Source organism: Camelus bactrianus, chromosome 6 (genome assembly GCF_048773025.1).
Source record: "Camelus bactrianus isolate YW-2024 breed Bactrian camel chromosome 6, ASM4877302v1, whole genome shotgun sequence".
Lineage (NCBI taxonomy): Eukaryota > Metazoa > Chordata > Mammalia > Artiodactyla > Camelidae > Camelus > Camelus bactrianus.
In genome coordinates this window covers 3044496-3066735 of record NC_133544.1, presented here as the reverse complement: position 1 = coordinate 3066735, position 22240 = coordinate 3044496, and the positions used below count along the sequence as shown (strand labels likewise).

Below are 22240 nucleotides of genomic sequence, written 5' to 3'. Positions count from 1 at the left end.
GATGTGTCTTGGGGGGAGAAGGGCCAGGAAGAGAGAACACAGAACTTTCAGGGCAGGAGCATGGCCTGGTGGACAAGAACCAGGAAGGAGGGTGTGGGGCTGTGTGGCCCAGGGAACAGGGAGGGGAAGGGAACAGGTTAGGTGGGGTCTTCAAATGGCTGTTACTCGGGCTGTGGGATAGCCGGATACAGTACAGGATGTCCAGTTGAATTCCAGATCAACAGCTAATACTGATTTAGTATAATTATGTCCGAAATAAGTAAATACGAAATTATTTGCTAAATCACGCAACTCTATCAGGGCGGGGCCAGTAGAGGAGAGTTTGAACTGAGAGAAATGACTTTATGGGACTTTGTTTTAAAGTGTAATTAATTTTGGAATTTGCTCATTTATCCACCTGACCTCTTTTTATTAAACACATGTTACTCCAGACAGTGTGCTAGGCTCTGGGCACTCAGCTGTAAGCAAAATGGACCAGATGCCTGCCATCATTGGCAGTTCACTCTACCCAGGGAGCTCTACCCTTTTGGGCTTACATTTATCTGTCCTTGTCCTTCGGAACACAGTCAGGTGTCCCAGCCTCCCACCGCCAGTGTGGTTTACATACACTCAGCACAACACCTGAGCATCTCCACTCACTTTAACAACTTTCTTTGCCAAACTGTGAGCTCCGTGAGGAAAGGATTAGGTCTGTTTTGCTCACAGCTGATTCCTGGGGGCTAGGGCACTGCCAGGCTTAATGAGTACGTTTTGTCTGAGTGGCCATTTGTCCAAAGCTGCTTCTCCAGCCTTCATGGTGGTGGGGTAAGCTACCTAACATCATTTCAATTAAATTTGTTCTGTTAAGATTAGCTAGACATGGCTTCTGCTGCTCACAAGAGGGAGTCTTGATGCATCTACCGTGGGGGCAGTTTTTTGACGTAGTCAGACCAGAGGAGCAGACAAGGTGAAAAGCTGGTAGTCCCTTTACCTAAAGTACTTAAAGAAACACGGAGGAGCCATTTAAAACGACATTTGCAATTACTTAGGGATATTCTTAGAATAGAATATTAAGTACACAAAGCAAGATAAAAAGTTCTTTTCTTTTTAACAAGGTTGCATTAAATCTCATGCATGTATATATATTTTTAATACACCTGTACAGTGAAAAAAGATTGGCAAGTAGGACGCCAAGACCCGAGCAGCCGTTGTTTCGGGGCGGTGGGAAATTCAAGTTCTTTTGCCCTTTATCAGGTTATCTGCATTTTCCAAGCTTTATTTAGCCATGCCAAAAGCTCTTGATACACAGATTCCACGCTGCAAGGATTCTCAGAGATAAATAAAAATAGCGCTGAGTTGCAGTATTTGAAAATTCTACTCCTGAGCAGTTTCAAGAGCACTTTGTAGTTTTCCTGTGAAAGCCTCCGATTCACTGTTATGGAGCCACCTCTTTTCTCCTTAAAGGCCCCAGGGTCTCAGTTTTTTCATCTCGCCAAGGGGGATGACTATGCGGATGACACCAGCCTTCGCAGGAACCGGATGGGAGTCAGCGCGGCGGACTCCACCTAGAGGCGCTTGGCCCACTAGCGGCACAGCGCAGGCGTAGAAATCTCGTAGGTGCGTATGCGGGCCACGACTGTCAAGTGGCCGGTTAGCTCAGTTGGTTAGAGCGTGGTGCTAATAACGCCAAGGTCGCGGGTTCGATCCCCGTACGGGCCACATGTTCTGTTTTCCTCCCTCTCAATTTTTTAAAGGTTTTACAACTTTTTAAGAAAAATGTGCTTCTGGAGAGCTGTGAGCCTCGTGCAAACAGAAGCGCGTCTCGGAATCATTCTGCACCTGGCTCCGAAAGTTGTCTCAGGCTGCTGGCAGGCAAAGAGGAGAGCATCCCGCGCATGCTCGGACTGTGTTTACCCCAAGTCCCCGCGCGTCGCGTGCTGCAGCCCCTTAGGGTCTTTTTATAGGATGCTCTCAGATGCCACTGCCTGCTGCTTCCTAATGCAGAACTTCTGAGAGCCCTTGGCGCAGCCCTCAGTTTTCTCGAGTTCTTAGAGTTGAAAATTCAGGCTTGGAATTCATTCATTCCACACTTGTTCATGGACAGCCTATTGCATGCCTGGCACCCTAGTCTAGGCAGGGAGCAAAGCAGTAAATGAGAGACACAAATCCCAACACCATTGAGCCGGTAATTAACCCATGACTGCCATACGAGGGGAGGTGTTCTGGTTGTGGAAGTGTAAGCAGATAGGGTAGGGGTGGGCGGTCCCCAGAGAAAGCAAACCAGGTGTGGATTTCTTGACATAAAAGAAGCCCTTTGAGGCCTAAGTCATTTTGGGATCTAAGCCTGGCCACAAGGCTTACCCTTGAGGAGGTCTCAGTAATAATGATCTTAAGGGAACAAAAGTTCTGTTATCCGGTGAGACAAGTAACAATAGCAAAGGTAATAAATCAGTTGTAAAGATTCCCAGTTCTGTTTCAGTGCTAAAGATTAGCCTGAAGCACTTTCTTGAGCTGTTTTGCAGAATTTAAACCACCCCCCAGCACTCAACCTCAAGATCAACCGGAACCTAAGGGGTGATGACGTTGACCTTTTGGTGACTTCAATCAACCAAAGCTTGAACTCTGCCAACCTCTACCCCAATTCTATAGCCCCTTCATGAATATGCATGTACACTTAGCTTAAAACTTCCCCAGTTTTGCTGTTTGGAGAGACACTGCCTTGGGAAAGATCCCCGGTGTTCTCCTTACTTGCTGCAGGTAATAAACCCTTCCTTCTCCTGGGCTTGGTTATCTTTTTGGCTCGACACCTACCAAGAGGTGGACTCAGTTTTGGGTAACAAAAGCATCCGGAAACTTTTTGCTATTTTTTTGCTTTTCAGAGAGATCGTAGACTTCACATTTCTCCCTCTTGGTTTTGCAGTTTGCAGCCAGAGGGCAGCTGCATGAATTTCTCACTCATAGTTCAAGTCAGGTATTTTTAGTTTAACACAGGCTAGCTTTTTAGGGTCAATGCCATATCATATAGGGGTCCAGACATGTTTGAAAGATCTCCAGTGAGAACATCAACTAAATCACCCATTCTTTTCTCAAATATGTTGTAAGCCCTGACTTAAATCAGTAACAGCTCAAGTCCATGGACCACACACATAAAGCCCAAGGCTGAGCCCAAGTGCTCAGCGTGGAGTAAAAGTGCTCACTAAATGCCAGCAATGGGATGTTGCCAGTATGAACAGTTGGTTAGAAGGAGAATCTGGGGCTGCTGATGCCTAGAATAGACACCTGTACACGGGTCGCATGTCACACCTTGGATGTGTGTTTCAGGCACCTTGTTAGAGGCAGGGACCCTGCAGAGGAGGACCCAGCTAAGATTGCTGCCCTCAGAGCCCACATTTTCCTAAACAAGGGCTTGAAGGGGTTCAGAATACACTTCTGTGGCATAAAAATTATTTTGAGTAGCAGCCATTTGAGTTCTTGAAAAGTCTCATCTGCCTAGAGCAGAGCCTTCCAAAAGACCTAGGTTGTCATAAATCCCTTCCCGGTGAGCAATCAGGGAAGACTGACTCTTATCACTGGAGACAAGTTGGCATCATACCTAAACAGGCATTGTCACAAGACTATCACAGCTTCCATTTACTCCCTAAGAGCTTATTTATCTTTCCTAAGTCATTTGTTTTCCGGTAAGCACCCTCTCCCCCATCCTTTCCCCTGTGAAGTTAATCTATAAGCCCCACACTCTAACTGCCTATTTGAGACACATTTTTCTGTGAATTCCTATAGGTACATTAATAAAAATACATTATTAAAATGTGCATTTTCTCTTGTTAATCTATCTTTTCCTGTTTAATTCACAGGCTCTTGAGACTGAACATAAGAGGATAGAGAAAAATTTTTTTCCTGCTCAACAGGCTCAAAAAAGATGGTTAAAGGAGATACTATGTTCTAGGTGAGGGGGCAGTTATTGTTTTAGAGGTCAGCGGGGACCTTTCTGACATCAAAGGATGAGAAGGTCTTTCTTTCAAAAGTTAAAAAAAAAAAAAAAGGACAGAATTAAGGATTTGAAACAAATTCCACAAATCTGATCTCCCTCTGGCCAATCCTTACGAGGCTACTGATGAATTAAGTTACGACACTGCAGGGAGCATAGTGAATGCAAGAGTACTGAGGATGAAGACGATGATGATGATGTTCCTGTGGAGAGAAAAATAATCGGGACGTTTACTGGAACCTTCTCAGACACCAGCCTGGCCCCCAGCCCCCCCCCACTATGAGCATCGCGGCATTCCTTGTATTATGCTGCAAATGCCAGTTTCCTCCTCCTTTTTCCAGCCTAGACCAGATACAGAGGGCAGGACAGTTCCAAGGGCAGGGATGATAACTCACCCAACAAGCGCTTAATTAATGTTTGTCAACCAACAGCCCTACTGTCCCCACCGAGAGAGGTGCACACACTAGCAGCTGTAAGACAAACGAAGCCAGGAGAGTAAAGAGGAGGGGGGTGGGGGAAGGGTGAGCCTAAGAAGAGCGGGCATAGAGCTGCGGACTGAGGTGCGAAGAGGGACGGGGAGATTCATTCCCTTATTCCTTCCTTCCTTCCTTCATTGTCATCCACCCATCCACCCATCCGCCCTGAGTGTGCACTGCTGGGCATTGAATGAGTGAAATATCACCTTGGCCCTCAAGGTGCACCCAGTATGGGTTGAGAGAGTAAGGAGTGGGCCGACCTGGAAACAATTTGGGGGTTGGGGAGCCCACTTGTTAAAAATGCACACTTTGAACCCCGTCTCAGTTGTATTAAATCGGAATGTCTGGAGGTGGGGCCCAGGAGTCTACCTGTCCAGACAGGATCTTCAGGTGACTCTGACGCACTGACATTAAGAACATTTGGATAGTGCGATGTTAGGCCAGGGGCTCTGGAACCTCGAAGACTTCTGCCTGAGAGATCCTGGACAACTCCTGGAGGAGGTGACATCTGAAAGATAAGTACGTCCATAACAAGGAAGCAATAAGATAATTTGGTCCAATCCTGTCCCTGAAGCGGCGGCGGGGCGGGGCGAGCTCAGGCCCGCCCGCCGACCCACTCCGACAGGTGCGGTCGCCTTCCGAGGTCTCTTGGCCCGCGGGGCACTCGTAGCTGCCCCCTTTCCCCGGTGACGCACATTTGAGCCGCCGTCGCTCGGCGACTCAGGTTCGAGTACTCGCGTCGGCCGTCATGGCGGACGCGGAGCCGGAGGCGGAGGATGGCAGCGAGGATGGCGGCGGCGGTCGGGCTGCCCCCTGCCAGAGCGGCAGCGTGGCGCGCGTGGCCCCGCTGGGCCCCGAGCAGCTGCGGCGGGTCCTGGAGCAGGTGACGAAGGCGCAGCCGCCCGCTGAGCCGCCGCCGCCGCCTTTCGTGCTGCAGGACGCGGCGCGGCGGCTGCGGGATGCGGCCCAGCAGGCAGCCCTGCAACGGGGCCCCGGCGCCGAGCCCCCGCGCCCGCCGCGCCTGCTGCCGCCGCAGGTGAGGCCCCGGGAAGGACGTGGGGAAACCGAGGCCCGGAGGGGGCGAGGCCTCACGGCGGGCAGGCCGAAGTCTGCGCCGCCGCTTCACCTCTAAGGCCTTAGAGCTGCGCTGCCGGAGAGGCCGGTGTCCGCCCGCGGCAGTATCAGGGCGTCCCCATACTAAGGTCCGTAGGGCGGCAGGCCACCCCCACCTGTCACTGCTCCGGCGCTTTCAGCTCCTCCATCCGGCCTCCCTCCAGGAGCCTTTGCCCAAGCTGGCCGTCTGCCTGGGACGCCTGCCTACCGTCTCTGCTCTCACAGCCCCGCTCGGCGCTCCCGCGTGCCGCTTAGCTCCTCTTCCCGGCTTGTGTCCATTCATTCCGTATTTATTGAGCACTCACTGTGTTCCAGCACTGCCCGAGGTGCAGCTTTGAACACTGTGCATGAAGAACGTAAGGCACGTTCTGGGAGTGACAAGGGGGCTGCTTTAGAGTGAGTAGTCCTTAGGCCTGACAGTGGAGCAGAGACCTGAATGGATTAAGAGGAAGCAAAATCGAGAATTTTTCAGGTGGAGGGTACTCCGAGGCCCAGACTTGAGACAGAATTAAGTGCCTTCCAGTAGCTTCATGCAGGACTTACCACCCTCAGGGATAGTGCCTGGGTTCGTAACCGCAGTTACAAATGACCCAGTTGGTGCCTGGCATTCGGTTAATGAATGAAATGTGAAAGCACTCTGTATACTACCAAACATTCTTTCTCAGTGGCATTTCTTGGGTCACACAGCTTTTGGCTGCTAGGGAAGTCGAACTGGACCGTGGTCTTCCAAGTCCAGAGGGTCTGGTGTAGCCCCTGAGACTGGAAGTCCTTCCCATCACCTGTAAAATCACCCCCTTTTAGCACTGGGGTTGTAAGTAACACAATGCTTCTCACTCCAGAATTGCCACAGGGATTCTTCTTTCACTAGAAGAAATAGGTAGAGAATAGGATCAGCGATCTTTGCTGTTTTTTTGGTTTTGGTTTTTGGCTGCTTAAGATTTATACCCAGATGGTCACCAAGACAGGGAAGCTGCCTTGTTAAAGTTTGAGAAGACAAGTACAATTCTGCCCAAACACCACACTTCTGAGAGGTGTGATCTTGGGTAACTGAACCACTCTGGGCTTTGGTCTCCTTACTTGCAGGAGGTTTGGCTCGCTGGATGTGCTTTCTAGCCCACATTCTGGTCGAGAAACAAATACCTCCTGTTGTGGGACCCAGCGTGGTGGGCGGATGTCGTGGGTGGTAAAAGAATTTACCAGCGATAAAGTATGAGAATAGGAAAGGAGTTTATTAGGGTGCACTGTCACAGACAGCAGCGGGCCACACAGACGGGAGGTGCCTGTGTGACCCCTGGGGGCCAGTTGTTCGGGTCTTCTATAAGGTCGGGTCACAAGGTGCCTGATCTGCTTGTGCACAAGGCTCTGATTGGTTGTAGGTGAGGCAAGAAGTTTAGGGTCCCTGAAGGGTGGTGGGGTTTATGACTGATAAGGATGAGGTGGGCTGAAACAAGCCAGCCTGGGCTATTGTGAGATTAGGCATTACCTAGGGCTATTAGGGCGAACACACCCAGTAAAGATTGTACTGTTCATCACAGGCAGACATCTGAGAGCCCACGAATGGGGGTCGTTGGACTTGGAAGGATGTCATTTGGCCCCACACCTACCATGTAAGCCCTGCACCGCTGGTCTGTGGAGTCAGAAGGGTGATGGTGGCTGTGTTCGCAGGCCTCTGCTCCACGTCCAGCACTGTGCTTGACCACTTGGTTCTCAGCAGCCACACAGAAGTGTTTGTATCAGCCTTTTACAGATGAGGAACAAAGTCAAGAGAGGTGGAGTGACTGCCTAGGGTTCCCCAGGTATGGCTGCACTCCAGGGCCTGTTGAATGTGACCACAGCTTTTTGGGTTTGGTGTGGCAACTTAGGAAAGAGTCTAAAAATTACATTTTCCATAAAACGGAAACAAACCTAATCAGAGTTAGGTAGCATGATTTTATTCTGTAGCTAATCTAATTGGGGTGATATGAATTCTGCATGCATTCACAATAATGTAATTTTGCGGTCTAATAGTCTTGTGCCCCAGCTGTGCCATGGAGGCCACAAAGACAAGTCAGATGTGTACCTTGCCCCCAGGGAGGGTATGATCTCATCAAGGAGATAAAACATAACTCACTTAACTTCTAATCAGGGTCAGAAAGCTAGAAATAAAGATAAAGAACTAAATGTGTTTGGAGAAGGGAGAGGTTTTGCTGTCCCTCCTCCGAGCCTATGACAGCCATATCCCTAACACCTGTGATGTCTCTGGCCCATGGGCACTGCTCAGTAACTATTTGGAGAACCTTGTTGACAGCAGCCCTGCCCTTTGGCGGGCTCTTTACTGTTACAGACAGTGCTGTCCTTGAACCTCCTACACATGCATCTTTGTGCCCATGCCAGGTTTCTTATGGGATCCAGGAAACGGGACTGCTGGGTCAGAAAGCACGTGCATTTAAAATTTTGTTAGATGTTAGAAAAAAAAAGTTGTTGAAGAAATGCAGCCCCACTCCTAGGTGTGTGCCCTGGAGAAACTCACATGTGTGTACACACGTCTGTGACCATGTGGAGCAGACCACAGAGCACAGGGTAGGGGACCATCTGCCCTTCAGCAGGAGATGCTGTTCTCATACTGCAGAGAAAATGAACGCTCAGAGTTATGGAATGTGGATGAATTTCATAAGCAAGATAGGGAGGAAAAAGCCTGAAAAGGCCCCAACAAGTTGCAGGAGATGATATTCACTTTTTATAAAGTTTAAAAACACATAAAGGGCCAGGGAGGGATAAATTAGGAGTTTGGGATTAACAGAGACACATTACTATATATAAAATAGAGAAACAACCAGGTCCTACTGTATAGCACAGGAAACTATGTTTAATTTCTTGTATTAATATATAATGGAAAAGAATCTGAAAGTACATATATATATTTACATGTATGTGTATAACTGAATCGCTTTGCTGTACACCTGAAACTAACATTGTAAATCAACTATACTTCAATAAAGAATAAAATTAAAAAGCACATCAAAACTAAATTATACATTTTTAGGGATGTCTACGTATGTAATGTAAAGAGTGCATGAGAACGACAACCAGCATATTCAGGATAGGGTGGAGAAGGAGGTGTGCAGACTGTCTCCCTGTGGTGACAGGGTCGCATGTTGTGAGGTGGGTGGTGGGGACTTGGGTTATACTGTTCTTTATGGCTTTTTTGATTTCCTAGATTTCATTGAAAACTTTAAAGAATGAGGCCACTAATTGAATTGAGTTCGATTTAGAAATACTAAGAACTCCAAGTGAATAAATACACATATGGTAAAACTATAAAGGATTTTTAAATAGTTCATGAAGTCAGCTTAGTGAATTATGACAAGTGTTTTTTTTTAAACTTTTTTTTTTATTGAGTTATAGTCATTTTACAATGTTGTGTCAAATTCCAGTGTAGAGCACAATTTTTCAGTTATACATGAACATGCATACATTCATTGTCACATTCTCTTTCACTGTGAGCCACCACAAGATCCTGTATATATTTCCCTGTGCTACACAGTACAATCTTATTTATCTATTCTACATTTTGAAATCCCAGTCTGTCCCTTCCCACACCCTGTCCCCCTGGCAACCACAAGTTTGTATTCTATGTCTATGAGTCTGTTTCTGTTTTGTATTTCTGTTTCTTTTTTTTTTTTTTTTTTTTAGATTCCGCATATGAGTGATCTCATATGGTATTTTTCTTTCTCTTTCTGGCTTACTTCACTTAGAATGACATTCTCCAGGAACATCCATGCTGCTGCAAATGGCGTTATGTTGTTGGTTTTTATGGCTGAGTAGTATTCTATTGTATAAATATACCATAGCTTCTTTATCCAGTCATCTGTTGATGGACATTTAGGCTCTTCTCCACGTTTGGCTACTGTAAATAGTGCTGGTATGAACATTGGGGTGCAGGTGTATGACAAGTGTTTTTTAAAAAGTGATGTAGAGCAGATACTATCAGAAGGCAGGAATGGTAGGAAGTTTCACAGACTTTATTTTGTTTATATATACAAATGCTTCTGCACTCATGATGGAGGTGACAGAAGCTAGACCACTGTGGCCTGGGGGGCAGGATGAATAAGAAACACTGCAAACAGTACAGATACATCATACAGACTTTTTATATGTAAGATGTATAAGTTAGAAAAAATTTAATAGGTTTAAGATGAGAGCAAAATTGCAGAAATGTTGATAAGCATAATGCTTCTTTTCTCTTTCTGTATTTAAGCAACTGGAAGCCATTTATGTGAAGGTAACATCCAGAGACTTGAAAGGCCAGGAGAAGCCGATGCCCACACTGGCCACCATCCAGCCCCAGGCGGCCGGGCCGGGCCCACCTCCCCAAAGGCACTGCAGTGTGCTGGGGCTCAGCATCGCCAGCTCGCAGCTGCTCAGGGCAAAGCCCCGCCTGAGCACCGGGCCACAGCCGTGCTTCCTGAGTACCTCGCCTCAGCCTCTTGCTCAGGTGTTAGTACAGAGGCCACTGCCCGCCCTCCGACCAGTCCCTGCGAAGACAGGCTTGGCTCCTGAGGCTCCAAGTGGGCAGGGAGCCACGTTGGCCCCTTCGTCGGCCTCCGACCAGCCAGCAGTGACATCTGTTTCATCCAGTTCAGCAAATTTATTTATTTCCAACTCACACACAAAACACACTGAGAAACTAAAAAAATCTTTAAAAGTAAAAACACGTTCTGGACGGATATCTCGACCTCCCAAGTATAAAGCTAAAGATTATAAATTCATAAAAACAGAGGATTTGGCCGATGGACACCCGTCAGATTCTGACGATTATTCAGAACTGAGTGTGGAAGAAGATGAGGACCAGAGGGGGAAGCAGGCACTCTTTGACCTGTCGAGCTGCATCCTGAGGCCCAAAATGTTTAAGTGTCAGACGTGTGAAAAGTCATACATAGGAAAGGGGGGTCTGGCCCGGCACTTTAAGCTTAATCCAGGCCACAGCCACGTGGAGCCTGAGATGTCGCTGTCGGAGAAGGCCAACGGGAGCGTGATCCAGGGCCCCACGGAGGGCAGGCCTGTCAGCCTGGCATCCCCGGAGCCACCCCCACTGGCTCTTCTAAGTGAGGATGGGGCCCGGTCAGCAGGGGGTGGCCTGCAGGTAACGTTTCTCTCTGGTGGGAGTGTCCTTATTCCTGCCCGTCCTTAAATTAGCTGCACATTGTCTGCACTGCCGCTGGGTAATCAGGGAGAAGTGTGTCTTCTGCCTGGTGCAGCGTGGTTTACTGAGCACGTCTGAGGGCAGTGTAGCCGCCGGTCCTTTAGGTCTGGTCACTGAACTAATCGCAGAGCACCCTTGGCCGGAACTGACCTGCCCGCGGCCTTGGGAAAGGCCCTAGTGGGGGCACCGGTCTCCGGGCTGCTTCCTGGGGCGTCTGCAGTAACCCGCTGCCTGCCCAGTCCCTGTGTCCTCGCCCTGCTTTGCCCCTTCTGACACGATCAGACAAAGCAGATACACGTCACTGTGAGTTTGCATCACTACATCAACGTGTATTTACTGAAATTTTAACTTACCCAACGTGTGTGGTGAGCGCTTGTGTGCGGTTCGCAGGAAGTCGATTATTTTAACAGCGGTAAAACCATGGGACAGCCTGGTGTTAGGATTCCAAGGTGCTACCTCGCTCTGTAGCATCAGCCTCAGTAGTGACAGTAGTAACAGTGCCGTTACTGCAGGCCTACCTTGGGCAGGAGGTGCACGTGCATTTTCTCAATCCTGGGAGAGCCCTGACGGCAGGTGCAAGGGTTCCTGCCTGCGACGAGGCACCTGGGTCTCAGAGAGGGTGGTGGGCATCCCTGTCGAGACACGTCTAGGAGTCTGTCCCGGGGGGAGTTTAGACCCGGTCTTCTGACTTTGCAGCCCATGCTCTAGGCCCGCCTGCCTCTGGTAGAAGGTTCTGTGCCTCTTGCAGCTGGAAAAAGCCCAACTTTTGTGAGACCTCTTACTTCTCTTAAGTTGTAGTAGGACCAGGGTGACCATGTGGTTTATCACCCAAACCAGGACATTTTGAGAATGAAAGGGGTGATTCCAGGGGACACCCAGGACTGTCTCAGACAAACTGGACGGCCAGGCTGACTGGCACTTTCTTTTTCCTTCAATAACGAAATCCTACACCACTGAAAAAGCAACTTCTGGATATTGGAATTCCTGAATATAGGCACGTGGCCTTGCTCCAGATTGCTTGGAGGCCATGGGGTCCTGGAGCTGGCTCCCTCCAACCAGAGAGACATCATATCTGTGTCCTTTCCTGAGCCTGCTGTGGAGGGCCACTTGATACTTAAAGCCACAAACAGACCTGGCACTCCTCCTGAGGCGCCACTGTCGTGGACTTGGGAGGAAAACTGTCTGGGAGGATGTACTTGGTGCTGGCTTTCCTTGCGTTTGTTTAACCTTCCTGTAGTCTTGGGAGGTGTAGGTGTACTACTCCTCTTTTCAGGGGAGGGAATTGGCCCAGAATGAGGAAATAGTGTCAGGTCCAGATTCTCTTCCTAAAGCTATGCAAATGCACGGCGACAGAGCACGCAAGTGGCTGCCCCGCCTGGGGCGGGGCCGGGGGGGGGGATGCGTGATGCTGCGTGCCCAGGGTTTCTTTTTGTGATGATGAAAATGTTCTGCGATTAGATCACGGCGATGGTTACACAGCCTTGTGAATATACTAAAACCAACTTAATTGTATATTTCCAAAGGATGAATTTTATGGTGTTTGAAGTATATCCAGTAAAAAATAATAAAATTTAAAAGTCATAGGTAAATTATGAATTAACAAAATTCATATCAGTTTTTAAGATGACAGTGACATCGGAAGAGTTTCTTGTTTCATTTTGGGCAACACCTCAGGGTTATGGTTTGTCAGACCAGACTTACTGGCTGGTTAATGTTCATCTGGTAGCTTAAAGAAATACTTCAAGATGCATTGATTATAGTTCTTAATAATGCAAAGAAGAATAACCTAGCAAGTTCTTTGCTTTTGACTTGACATTTTTCTGCTTTAAGGTTTTCATTATGGTGTGTAAAGCATAATTATTTTATTTTCATTTTGGGTTGCACCACTTATCTAGAATAGTCAGTCAGTACAAGGTGATGAGGCGTTGGTGTCTGAACCAGAAAATGGAAGTTGTTCAGCCCTTTCGGGATCAAAGAGACACCCAGGACCTAGAAGTGTCTGCTCCACGGCCCCTGCAGAGCCCAGCGCAGCCGTCCTGGAGCAGAGCGGACCGCACGTGGGTGCTGGCACGGCCGGGGCGCGGAGCCCAGCGAGGAGCAGAGCCCGGCTCCAGGAGGTGCGTCGCTCTTAGAACCCTGTTCTTGAAACCCATTTCTTTGGCATGGTATGTGGCAATTCACTATTAGGTTTCTGAATTTTAAAGTAAAATACCCAGATCAACTAAACAGTTCACCTGATGTGTAATTGGATGAAGGACATAATAAATTCATAATAGCATTATCTGAGAGAACTCCGGGGTTGGCCAGAGGGCCTTAGGTATAGCAAGAGCTGCTTGCCTCTGACTTTTGGAATAATTATAACCTGTGCTTTCATGGAAGCAGTTTAGAGAACAACATAATGTTTTCCTATTTTTTGTAAAAAGTTTCAAGGTATAAAAGCATATTTCAGGTTTTAAGTTCTAGACTCTCCATTCCTCTATTCCAGCCCCTGGAAAGTAGCTTTATTGAGTTTAGTTGAATTGGCTTAGGAAAGTAGAACCCTAAGCTCGCGCAGGTGGTCTTTGGCCAGGATGTACTCGCTTGTCTGCTAACGACCAGATGAGGATCTTAAAAGAGGTGAAAAATCGCGTGAGATGGCTCGAGATACGTTAGTGAGACAGCTGGCCCCAGAAGGAGTGGCTGTCAGGCCCAGGGCCTCCAAACTCCTGCACACAGGGGAAGACGTGGTTTTCAGAAAGGAAGTGGGTTTCCTAGAAAGCTTCACGAGGTTATGTGTTCTAGCAGGAAGCTTAAACCCTGGTGAATTCGCTTTTCTCCCCGTGGGGCTTGTTAATGAATCCTGGATGACTAATTTTGGGGAGTGGGGGGGGAGATATTCTCTGACTCGATTCATTTATTAACATGCAAAATAGCCATCGTCTTCTGGCACTTTCCACTGGGCAGCTCAGCCACGCTGACTGCTGTGCGCCGAGCTAGGTTCCATCCTGAAACTCAGGCTATTAACTCACATAAGGTTACTCCGCAGGCAGGGGGCAGACCCGGAATTTGAATCGAGGGTGTGTGGTCTCTACTAAGTAGGAGCGTGTGGTAGCACCTGAGATCAGTGAGGCCTGGCCTGCCGTGTGCATCAGCGACCCTGACCTATCAGCCTGCCTGATAGGCCCCATCTGTCGGCCAGAGTCAAGGACTGCTCTGAACAGGGCCCTCTCCTTCTTATTATAGAAGGGAATCTCCCCAGAAGTGGGCGCTGCTTTGCACACCAACCGGGTGTCCAGCTAGTATCAGGCCCTGTCCTGGGTGTGGGGGACACTGTGCATCACAGAGGCAGGGGCCCTGCTCCGGGGGAAAGATGACAGCCAGGGCGGTCAGCAACAGCACTGTCAGGTGGGCAGGGTGTGGAGCAGAGAACTGAGGAGATGGCCTCCTGCCATTGTGATGCTTGAACGTCACGGGGGATAAGGCCCCGTGTTCCGACCTCCTCACACCTCCAGGGTGTTGGGAGCCAGCTGGTCATCTTTCTCTAAGGGCTTTTGAGAGTCATAATTAAACATCTTTAACTTGCAAATGAAAAGGTTTTCCTTTTGCTTTTCTGACCCTGTGGCTTCCTCTGAACCCCTTCCAGTCCCTTGCAGCTTCTAATTGATCTCTCTTCCCAAACCCTGAGCTTGTGACCTCCCTGAGCCTCATAAGCCTTTCTGTTTCTAGGACTTCTCAGCTTCCCCTCATGTTCTTGCCTCCCTGGGGGATCTCACCCATTCCCCCTGGTTTCTCAGAACATCTTCTGTCTGCTGACTCTACATCTGTATTTCTGATCAGATCTCTCCCGAGCTTCAGAGCTGATCGCAGGCTTTCCTACGTGGGTGTCCTGTAGACCCCTCCACCCTGCACATCCCAGCAGGGCCTACTCTTCCTTGTCAGGGGTCTGCGAGGGCCCAGCTGGGGCCCCAGAGGCGCCCAGGACCCCTTCTTGGCTCACCCCTCCCTGCGTCGTCATCCCCGGGTTCTTGTTGGGTGCTTTGGTGGTGGTCTCCTGACGTGGGCTGCCTCTGGATTTTGCTTGCATTTTCATCCCTGGCATTGGTTGGCGAGCCCTGGGGAGCAGGGAGCGCATTTCCCCATTGGTCTGGTACCCACTACTCGCTCCGTGCTCTCATGGGGAAGTCAAACTCTAAATCCAGAATCCATCAGAGGACTTTGTTAATAGGTGAGCACGTGAGATATTTAATAAGGCAGAGTGTTTATAGCTGAGAGTTACGTAATCACTAAGATTTTAGGAAACTTGCTTTTATGTTCTTTGCTGCACCAATTTATTGGCCGCTGGGAGATTCTTTCTGTGCTTTCAAAGATGCCAAACACTTTCTTCTGGTAGTTTCTCCACCAGTGTGACCAGGAGGATCTAGTGGAGTTGGCTCTGCCTCAGCTGGCTCGGGTCGTGACCGTGTATGAATTCCTTCTGATGAAGGTGAGTGTTCTTAGTGTTTCTGAGTGACTGAGGGCTGATTTGAAGCTGTTTGGAAAGGCGGCCTTCACATTCACAGCAGACACAGCCAGCCCCTGGGAGTCGCTCCCCCCAGGACAGAGCAGAAGCGAGCCCGTGGCCGGCGGGGGGGCAGGTGGCTGCACCGCCAGGCAGGCCGCTCCGAACTCCCTTGACTGTTCTAACTTTGTGCGGGAGGAGCCGAAGTCAGCTTTCTCCCCGGCGCCCACCCACCCCGCCAGCCTCAACCTGCCTGCGGGCCCCGGCAGGCCCGCGGTCCGGGCCTTACTGCCTCCCTGTCTGGCTCCCCTGGCCTCTGGCCTCTGGCCGCCCTCACCCTGGGGTGGCTTCCTTCCTGGGCAGCTTCTCCCAGGCCCTTCCTGGCGTCCCTGCCAAGCCGAGAGCTGGGCACACGGAGGCCCTCCCCGGGGAGCGGAGGCAGCGCTGCACGGATGGGCGCCGAGGGCTCGGGAGCTGGTGTCCTGCCCTCCTTTGGGTCTCTCTGTCTTTTCCATACCACTGCCTCAGGCTGAAACATGTTCTGTCATCTTTGTCTTCACTAAGGTTGAAAGAGGTCATCTAGCAAAACCTTTCTTCCCAGCTGTATACAAGGAATTTGAAGAGTTGCACAAAATGGTTAAGAAAATGTGTCAAGATTACCTGCACAGTTCTGGTCCCTGTCTTCAGGAGCCCCTGGAAATAAACAACAACAAGGTAACAAGCTCGCAGGGGAGGACGCGTCGCTCTTAGGGCCAAAAGGAGTCTGTCCCTTAAAAAGGAGACTATTTCAGCAGAGATGTCTTCATAGTCAACTTCTTTTTGGTGCTTTTTTCCATGAAGTGAAGGTTTTTTGTCTTAACATAAAAGCAATCCGTACTTTTTTCAGAAAACTTAGAAATGCAGATAAGCTAAAAGAAAATTGTCAACACCGTAGCCCCCCTCTCACTGAGGGACGCAGGTCACAGGCCACAGGTTGTGTTGTTTCTTCATTATGTAGGTTTTTGCAAAGGGATGAGACCAATAGTTTTAGTTTGTGGTTGCTCTGACGAAATTCTCGTTTCAGTGTCACTGTCTTCATCAGACTGCCTTTAGCTCTGTCGGGTCCTTGACAAAAGCACATTGGGAAGAGATGTGGTTTTACTTGTTTTGGATAAAACCTTTTGCTGGGCATAGCACACGCCCCGTGGTCAGGCCATGCAGGGGCCTCTCACTGTGTCCAGCACAGAGCATCCCCTGACCCTCACAAAGTCCCTGCCCCTGCTCCCCGCCGCCCCATGAAAGTATGGCACTGAGTTCGTGGTCTTTTCCTGCTCTCACAAGGTCATGAGTTTAAAACAGTGTCTGGTTTTACAACAACATGGATGGACTTGGAGGATATTATGCTGAGTGAGGTAAGTCAGAGGAAGACAGATACCATATGATATCACTTACATGTGGAATCTAAAGCATAAAACAAACCACTGAGTATCACAAACAAACAAACAAATAAATAAGTAGTGTCTGGTGTATTTGAAAAAGTGTTTGTCCAACAGTGACAAATCCTTGGGCCACGCTGACTTTAACTGCTCTTCATATTTTGTTAAACTGATGAAGGACCTGCCTATCTGTGATCAGAGGCTGTCATCATTAGCTTTATACAAATTCAGTATTTACTATAACTTAATAAACTTTTTTTTGTTTCATTTTCTCAAATTGTATATTAGAAAAATATAATGGATTTTTACTGAGCCTCATATAGATGCCCCGGTTAGCAGTTGTCAACCATCTGTTCTTTAAACTGTAGGTGAAGCAGGCATGGGTACCACCTGTTATGAACCAGACAGGACGTGCAGGGACGCTGTGCACGCCCACCGGACCCATCTTTGCAGGCAGTTCAGGCTGTGCCACAGCCTATTTATTTATTTATTTATTTATATTTATTTAACAGAGGTGCTGGGGATTGAACTCAGGACCTCGTGCATGCTAAGCATGTGCTGTACTGCTGAGCTGTACCCTCCCCACTCACAGCCTCTTTGGAGCAAAGGCAGTGGCTCAGTTTGCAGGGGACACTATCAGGTTGGTAGCTGCTAAGCTTGCTGACCCCTGTTCTCTACCCTGACCTGGAACTGCTGCCCCTCCTGCCCACCCCTCCTGTCCCCTGCGGTGCACTCTCTGTGCTGGCTGTGTGTAAACCAGGTACCTTTACATCTGCTGTTTTACGTAGGTTTTGCAGGTGGAATCTAATCCTTACAAAATCCCTCAGGGCAGCTGTGGTCTGCAGTTTCCCTCAGATAAGGACTCAGAGATGTAGCTGCCAGGGTCACCCAGGCTCCATGCAGAGAAGCTGGGATCCAGCTCAGACTCTCAAACCCGCATCCTTCCCACCAGCTGGGAAAGGAGATCTGGTTCCAGCATAGGCGGGATTATTTTTCTGAAGGTACCAGTGAGAATTCAGGAAAGGAGGCATACTGGGCATAGAAGTTACCGTGGTGTCAGACTCACATTCTTCAGCTTGTGGTGACAGTTTATCTTCACTTTCCCGTTAGATGGCGCCTGGCTGTACAAAAGGGCTTCACAGATTTAAACTCAGCCCTTCGATTCTTCTGTGCTGACGTGCTTCTGGATCTTGTGTGTTTTGGGTGAAGCATCTCTGTGGCCCCTTTCTTCTCAGGTTGCTGAGTCCTTGGGAATCACGGAAGAATTCCTGAAGAAAAGAGAAACATGCACAGATTGCGTTCCACCCAAGTGCACCAGCCAAGAGATGGACAGGGAGGGGCCGGGGGAAGCCGGCCGACGGAAGAGGGGCAACCAGGTGGGCATGGCGTTGAGGGGGTGCCGGCTACTGTCCGTTCAGGGCTGGATTATTGTAGTTACACCTCTTCAACTCACAGCATGGTTCCCAGGAAGAAGAGGTTTCTTCCTAGTCTTGGCTGATCGGCCCCTCTCTTCACAGACCACAGAAGAGGGGCTGGCTTCAGTGAAAAGGACCAGGAGAGAAACTCTGCCCCAGGACACCGAGCCTTCTGCCAACATCGGAGGCCAGCAGAGGCCAGCCCTGTGGGTCTCAGCTGCCAGTGAGGGTAAAACGCTCTTTGTGGTACGCACCCCAGGGCTCGGGCCTGCTTCTCAGGGGTGGGTGCCCCTGCGGCCACGTCAGAGAATCTTCTCAAGAGTTTTACCTCCACCTCCCACTATTCTGTCGTTCCATGTTCATTCCCTCTGGGTCTTGAGGTATTTGAGGTTTACTTGGGTCATTTATTGAAATAAAGAGCTGCCTTGTGGTGAGTGGGTTGCACCTGAGAGGGTCCCAAGAAGTTGAGCAGACCTGAGAGCAGGGACAGGTACACAGGACACACTGAGTCCGTGGCTTCGCCTTCCTGAGACTGGCTCTAAGTGTCAGCTGAGATTTAACATTTGAAAAGAAGACATTCTGGCTTTTATTTTGGCTCTAGCCAGAATCAATCAATTAGCCACTTTGAACACATGGCAGGCAAACTGAGAATCGCTCTCTAACTTCCTAAACTCTTACCAGGGCCTCCTGATGCCTTGCCTCATCCTAAGGTCTCCAATTTGAAGAGGCATTCTCCACTTCAGAACTTACTGCTGAGTTCTGCCGTCGTGGAGGGCAGGTCTGTTCAGTGAGAACAGGAAAGACTGCCCTCAGTTGGAATGCAGCTCCCCTCGGCCGACTGGTCGGCTTCCTCTTTGAGTTTCATCCGTCCTTGGAAACGACCAAGCCCAAGTAGCAAGGAGGTTCATGCTTTCTTTTTTTGGGGCAAGAAAATCACTTTGGACTAGCTTGTTTGGGATAGTGAATGCAGTGAACCAGCTGTGATTACCTGTTTTTCCGAACTGTTTAGGTTTTGGCCCTGGAGTAAACGGGTGCACCTCTCACCTGGCTGACGACAGCCCCCCGAGGCCGGCTTCCGAGAGGGATGGAAGCACCGCACACGCCGGCCAGCGGCTGAAAGCGTTCGCTGACTTAGCAGCTGGGAGTGGGTCTGCAGACCCTGCTCCCTGGTGCCGGGATGTGAGTGGGCTGGGGGCACTGGCCCTGGGGTGGGTGGCAGCAGTCCCCGAGAACACCCAGGAACACTGGACAGACGCTGCCACCGGGGACAGCCTGAGGAGCTGGCGTCTCTGCAGCAGCTCGACATCCGCCGGCGGAGTGGGGTCCCTGCTGCCCGGCGGGTCTGGAAGTGCAGAGGCAGGGAACCTCTGTGAGGTGCGCGACTCCCCCGTGACCGGCCCCGGCGAGGTCCTGCTTGCCCAGGCTGCGGCCCCTCCGCTGGACAAAGTGTTGTCCTTGGACATCGGGCCCGCTGACCATGCCTACGGCTCTGTGTCCGAGCCCGGGCCTCAGCTATGTCCGGAAGGGGGTCTTGGAGGCCATGTGGGGGACTTGGACCAGTTGCCCTGTGGGACTGAGACACACACCGACCAGGGGGAGCTGGAGCACGTTGCAGCTGTGGCTTTTGAAGTTACCAACGGGTGCCATGGACAGGAGCGGATATTTATTCAGACTCCCGATGGACTTATCTTGTCCCACCCAGGTCCCGTAGTGTCTGCGGAGGGGGACATTGTCATAGTGACCAACGCAGAGGGGCCTGCCCTGCAGACTGGCCCCCCGGAAGGGGTTCTTCCAGATTCTGGGGAGGCAAGCCTTCACAGTGAAGTGGAGTCAGTCCTGCCGTCCTAGAGTTACATGTATTTTATCCAGAGAAGGTCTGTTTCAAGTAATGTATATTTTTCTAAAGTGAATGCTGATGCAAATGAATCTTATTTATAAAGAAGTGTCTTTCTACCCCGCCGCCGACCCTCTGCTACATCTTGCTCATCGCGATGATGGCAGATGTGCTACCTGATCACGAATTCCTCTGACACGTCTCACTCTTAAGAGCCTCTGACGCCACTATAGTTAATACCACTGCACTATTACCTGACTGTCCCCCTGCTCTCCAGTCCCCCAAAACTATGTCCCCTTTCCCCTTGGTGGTATACTGGTTTCTCACCAGACTTGGTCCACACTACAAGCTGCTTCTGGGTTCAATAAAAAGTCAATAAGTAAGCTTGCCATTTGGGCAGCATTTTATTGGGAAGTAGAAAGGAAAGTGTCTACTTACTTCTTATGGGTGAGGAAATCGAGGTGTAAAGACAGGAGCCCCAGTCCTTGGATGTCCCACTTGTGAAGTCACTTAACAAGGCCTTTTTTTCCCACGTTTTCCGTGGCTCTCTTATAGGAGAGAATAGGGGGGCCATTTGCCCACACTCAGGTGGTAGCATCAAAAAGGCACAGCGGTCCTCTCCCCTCACTGGCAGAGCTGGGGGTCGGGGGCTGCACCCCGCCCTGGCTCGGTGCTCCTTCCAGGGGAGCTTATCCTTGGGGCCTGCATTTCCTACAGCCCTCCCAGTGACGGCATTTTTCTGTCCTTTCACATGATCTCAAAGCAGGTCCGACGGGAACAGAAGGGCAGGCAACCTAGGACTGAAGGAGCAAGCCACAGCTGCCCAGGAGCACTGGGCTGGCGGCTCAGGCCGTGGGGTGCCCTCAGGAGTCCACAGGCCCACGAAACCAGCCTGAGTCCCATCCCTGGATCCTGGAGTGTGGGGGTTAGGATTGTGACACATGACTTTGTGGGGACCATGGCACCTCTCAAGTAAAACTGAGCTGCTGGGCATTCAGAAGTCGAGTGGCTTCACTCCAGAGGTGGTCCAGACCCAGGCTGATTCCTCACCTTGGGCGGCCCTCTTCCCAGAGGTCTCAGAAGGCTCCCCGCCCTTGTGTGTCTGCTCCGTCCTCCGGGACGTGAGGAGGAGCAGGAGGAGCACCCGAAACTTAAGGGGCGTGATCTGGACGTTGCACATGTGGCCTCTGTGCACATCTCATTAGTCACGTGGCCACACTTGGCTGCTAAGGTTCTGAAACCTAGTTCTAAGCAGGTAGCCATGCACCAGCTGACACTTCAATGGAGAATCAACACTGAAGGACAACCAGCCCAAGCCCCCCACCCCCAGGGTGGTCCAGGTTGCCGTGGGCCAGTCTGCAGCGGCAGTAGCAACAGCTCCAGAACCTCAGCAGCTTAAGAAACAACGGGGTATGTGTTTCCTGCCCACAAGACCTGTCACTCATAGGTTGGTGGGAGGGCTCTGTCTCATCACGGCCAGGCGGGGGACCCAGCAGGGCAGCCATGTCTCAAACACTGCTGGTGGCCCCACCGGAGGGGGCGAGTGCCAGGAGAGGCTAAACCCACCATGAGATGCACTTCAGGGGCCAGAAGTAGCCATGTGGCCCCACCCAACTGCAAGGGATTGTTAGTGCAACTTTCCATGGGCCAGGAAGGCAGGGCTCTGGGAACACTCGATGAAGAGCGTGATGGCTGATCAACTGTCGGCATGTTCTCACCCATGACGTGCGAGTGTTCTTCAGGCTGAGCTGTGAGTGGTTCTTTTCATGCTTCTGTCTAAACTTCCGTCTCCTGGAGACACATGTATGTATTTGTTAATTAAATGTACTTACGAGTGCATCTCGAAACCCTCCCCCAGTTGTGTGGTCAGGCCACCCAAGATGGCTGTTCTCTTGCTCTCTGTATGTCTCCTGCTAGACCGGTCCCTGCTCACCCACAGCCTAATCACCTGACTGGCCTTCCCTCTTAATCACAGTCTAGTCAGTAAACGCCTACCTACTCCACCCCAACTAGTGACTGTTTTAATCTTTAGATCAGAATCTCCACCAAGATAGTTTATCAAAGAGGTGAGGGGCCTGTTCCCCTGCTGGCTTCCCTGGTAACCAATGGGCCAGTTCCCCCAATAACTGGTAACCTCCCCGTCCCCTGAGGGTCAAGACTGCCACTGTGTCCTGCCACTGGCAGCTATACAAGGTGGGGTGTTGCTCCGGGACCTTCTTTCAAACGTGTAAGGTCCTGCACCCATTAAACCATTCAGGTCTGTGACTTGGACTGACTCTCAGATCCCGAGTCTAGGCAAGCACAGGGCTCACAGGCCTGCCTGGTGCAGCCCGACACCAGTCCCATTCTGTGTTTTTGTGGATT

The 22240-nt window shown here is 50.2% G+C and overlaps 1 protein-coding gene, 1 long non-coding RNA gene and 1 other non-coding gene across 6 annotated transcripts; 2 read left to right on the top strand and 1 right to left on the bottom strand.

Annotated features, from left to right (window-relative positions):
* Nucleotides 1–1115: 1115 nt before the first annotated feature.
* Nucleotides 1116–5141, bottom strand: LOC123612417 (uncharacterized). The gene is made up of 3 exons (XR_006719642.2): nucleotides 4810–5141; nucleotides 4360–4434; nucleotides 1116–4167 (listed from the first exon to the last, which is right to left on the bottom strand). It is a non-coding gene; the product is annotated as an uncharacterized LOC123612417 (long non-coding RNA).
* On the top strand, nucleotides 1625–1698 carry TRNAI-AAU (transfer RNA isoleucine (anticodon AAU)). Its single transcript has one exon. It is a non-coding gene; the product is annotated as a tRNA-Ile (tRNA).
* ZNF839 (zinc finger protein 839) lies at nucleotides 5142–20259 on the top strand. 4 transcript variants are annotated; one of them, XM_074364991.1, is made up of 8 exons: nucleotides 5143–5476; nucleotides 9791–10675; nucleotides 12631–12852; nucleotides 15105–15197; nucleotides 15777–15926; nucleotides 17863–18003; nucleotides 18145–18271; nucleotides 19052–20259. In XM_074364991.1, exons 1-8 carry the CDS (start codon nucleotides 5189–5191, stop codon nucleotides 19888–19890), a joined length of 2745 nt encoding a protein of 914 aa, XP_074221092.1. In that variant the 5' UTR covers nucleotides 5143–5188; the 3' UTR covers nucleotides 19891–20259. The 4 variants fall into 4 exon arrangements, with proteins under 4 accessions (XP_074221093.1, XP_074221094.1, XP_074221092.1 ...); XM_010968790.3 differs by lacking the exon at nucleotides 5143–5476 and adding an exon at nucleotides 7093–7349; XM_074364992.1 differs by lacking the exon at nucleotides 15105–15197 and having other exon boundaries at nucleotides 5142–5476.
* The last annotated feature ends 1981 nt before the right edge of the window (nucleotides 20260–22240 follow it).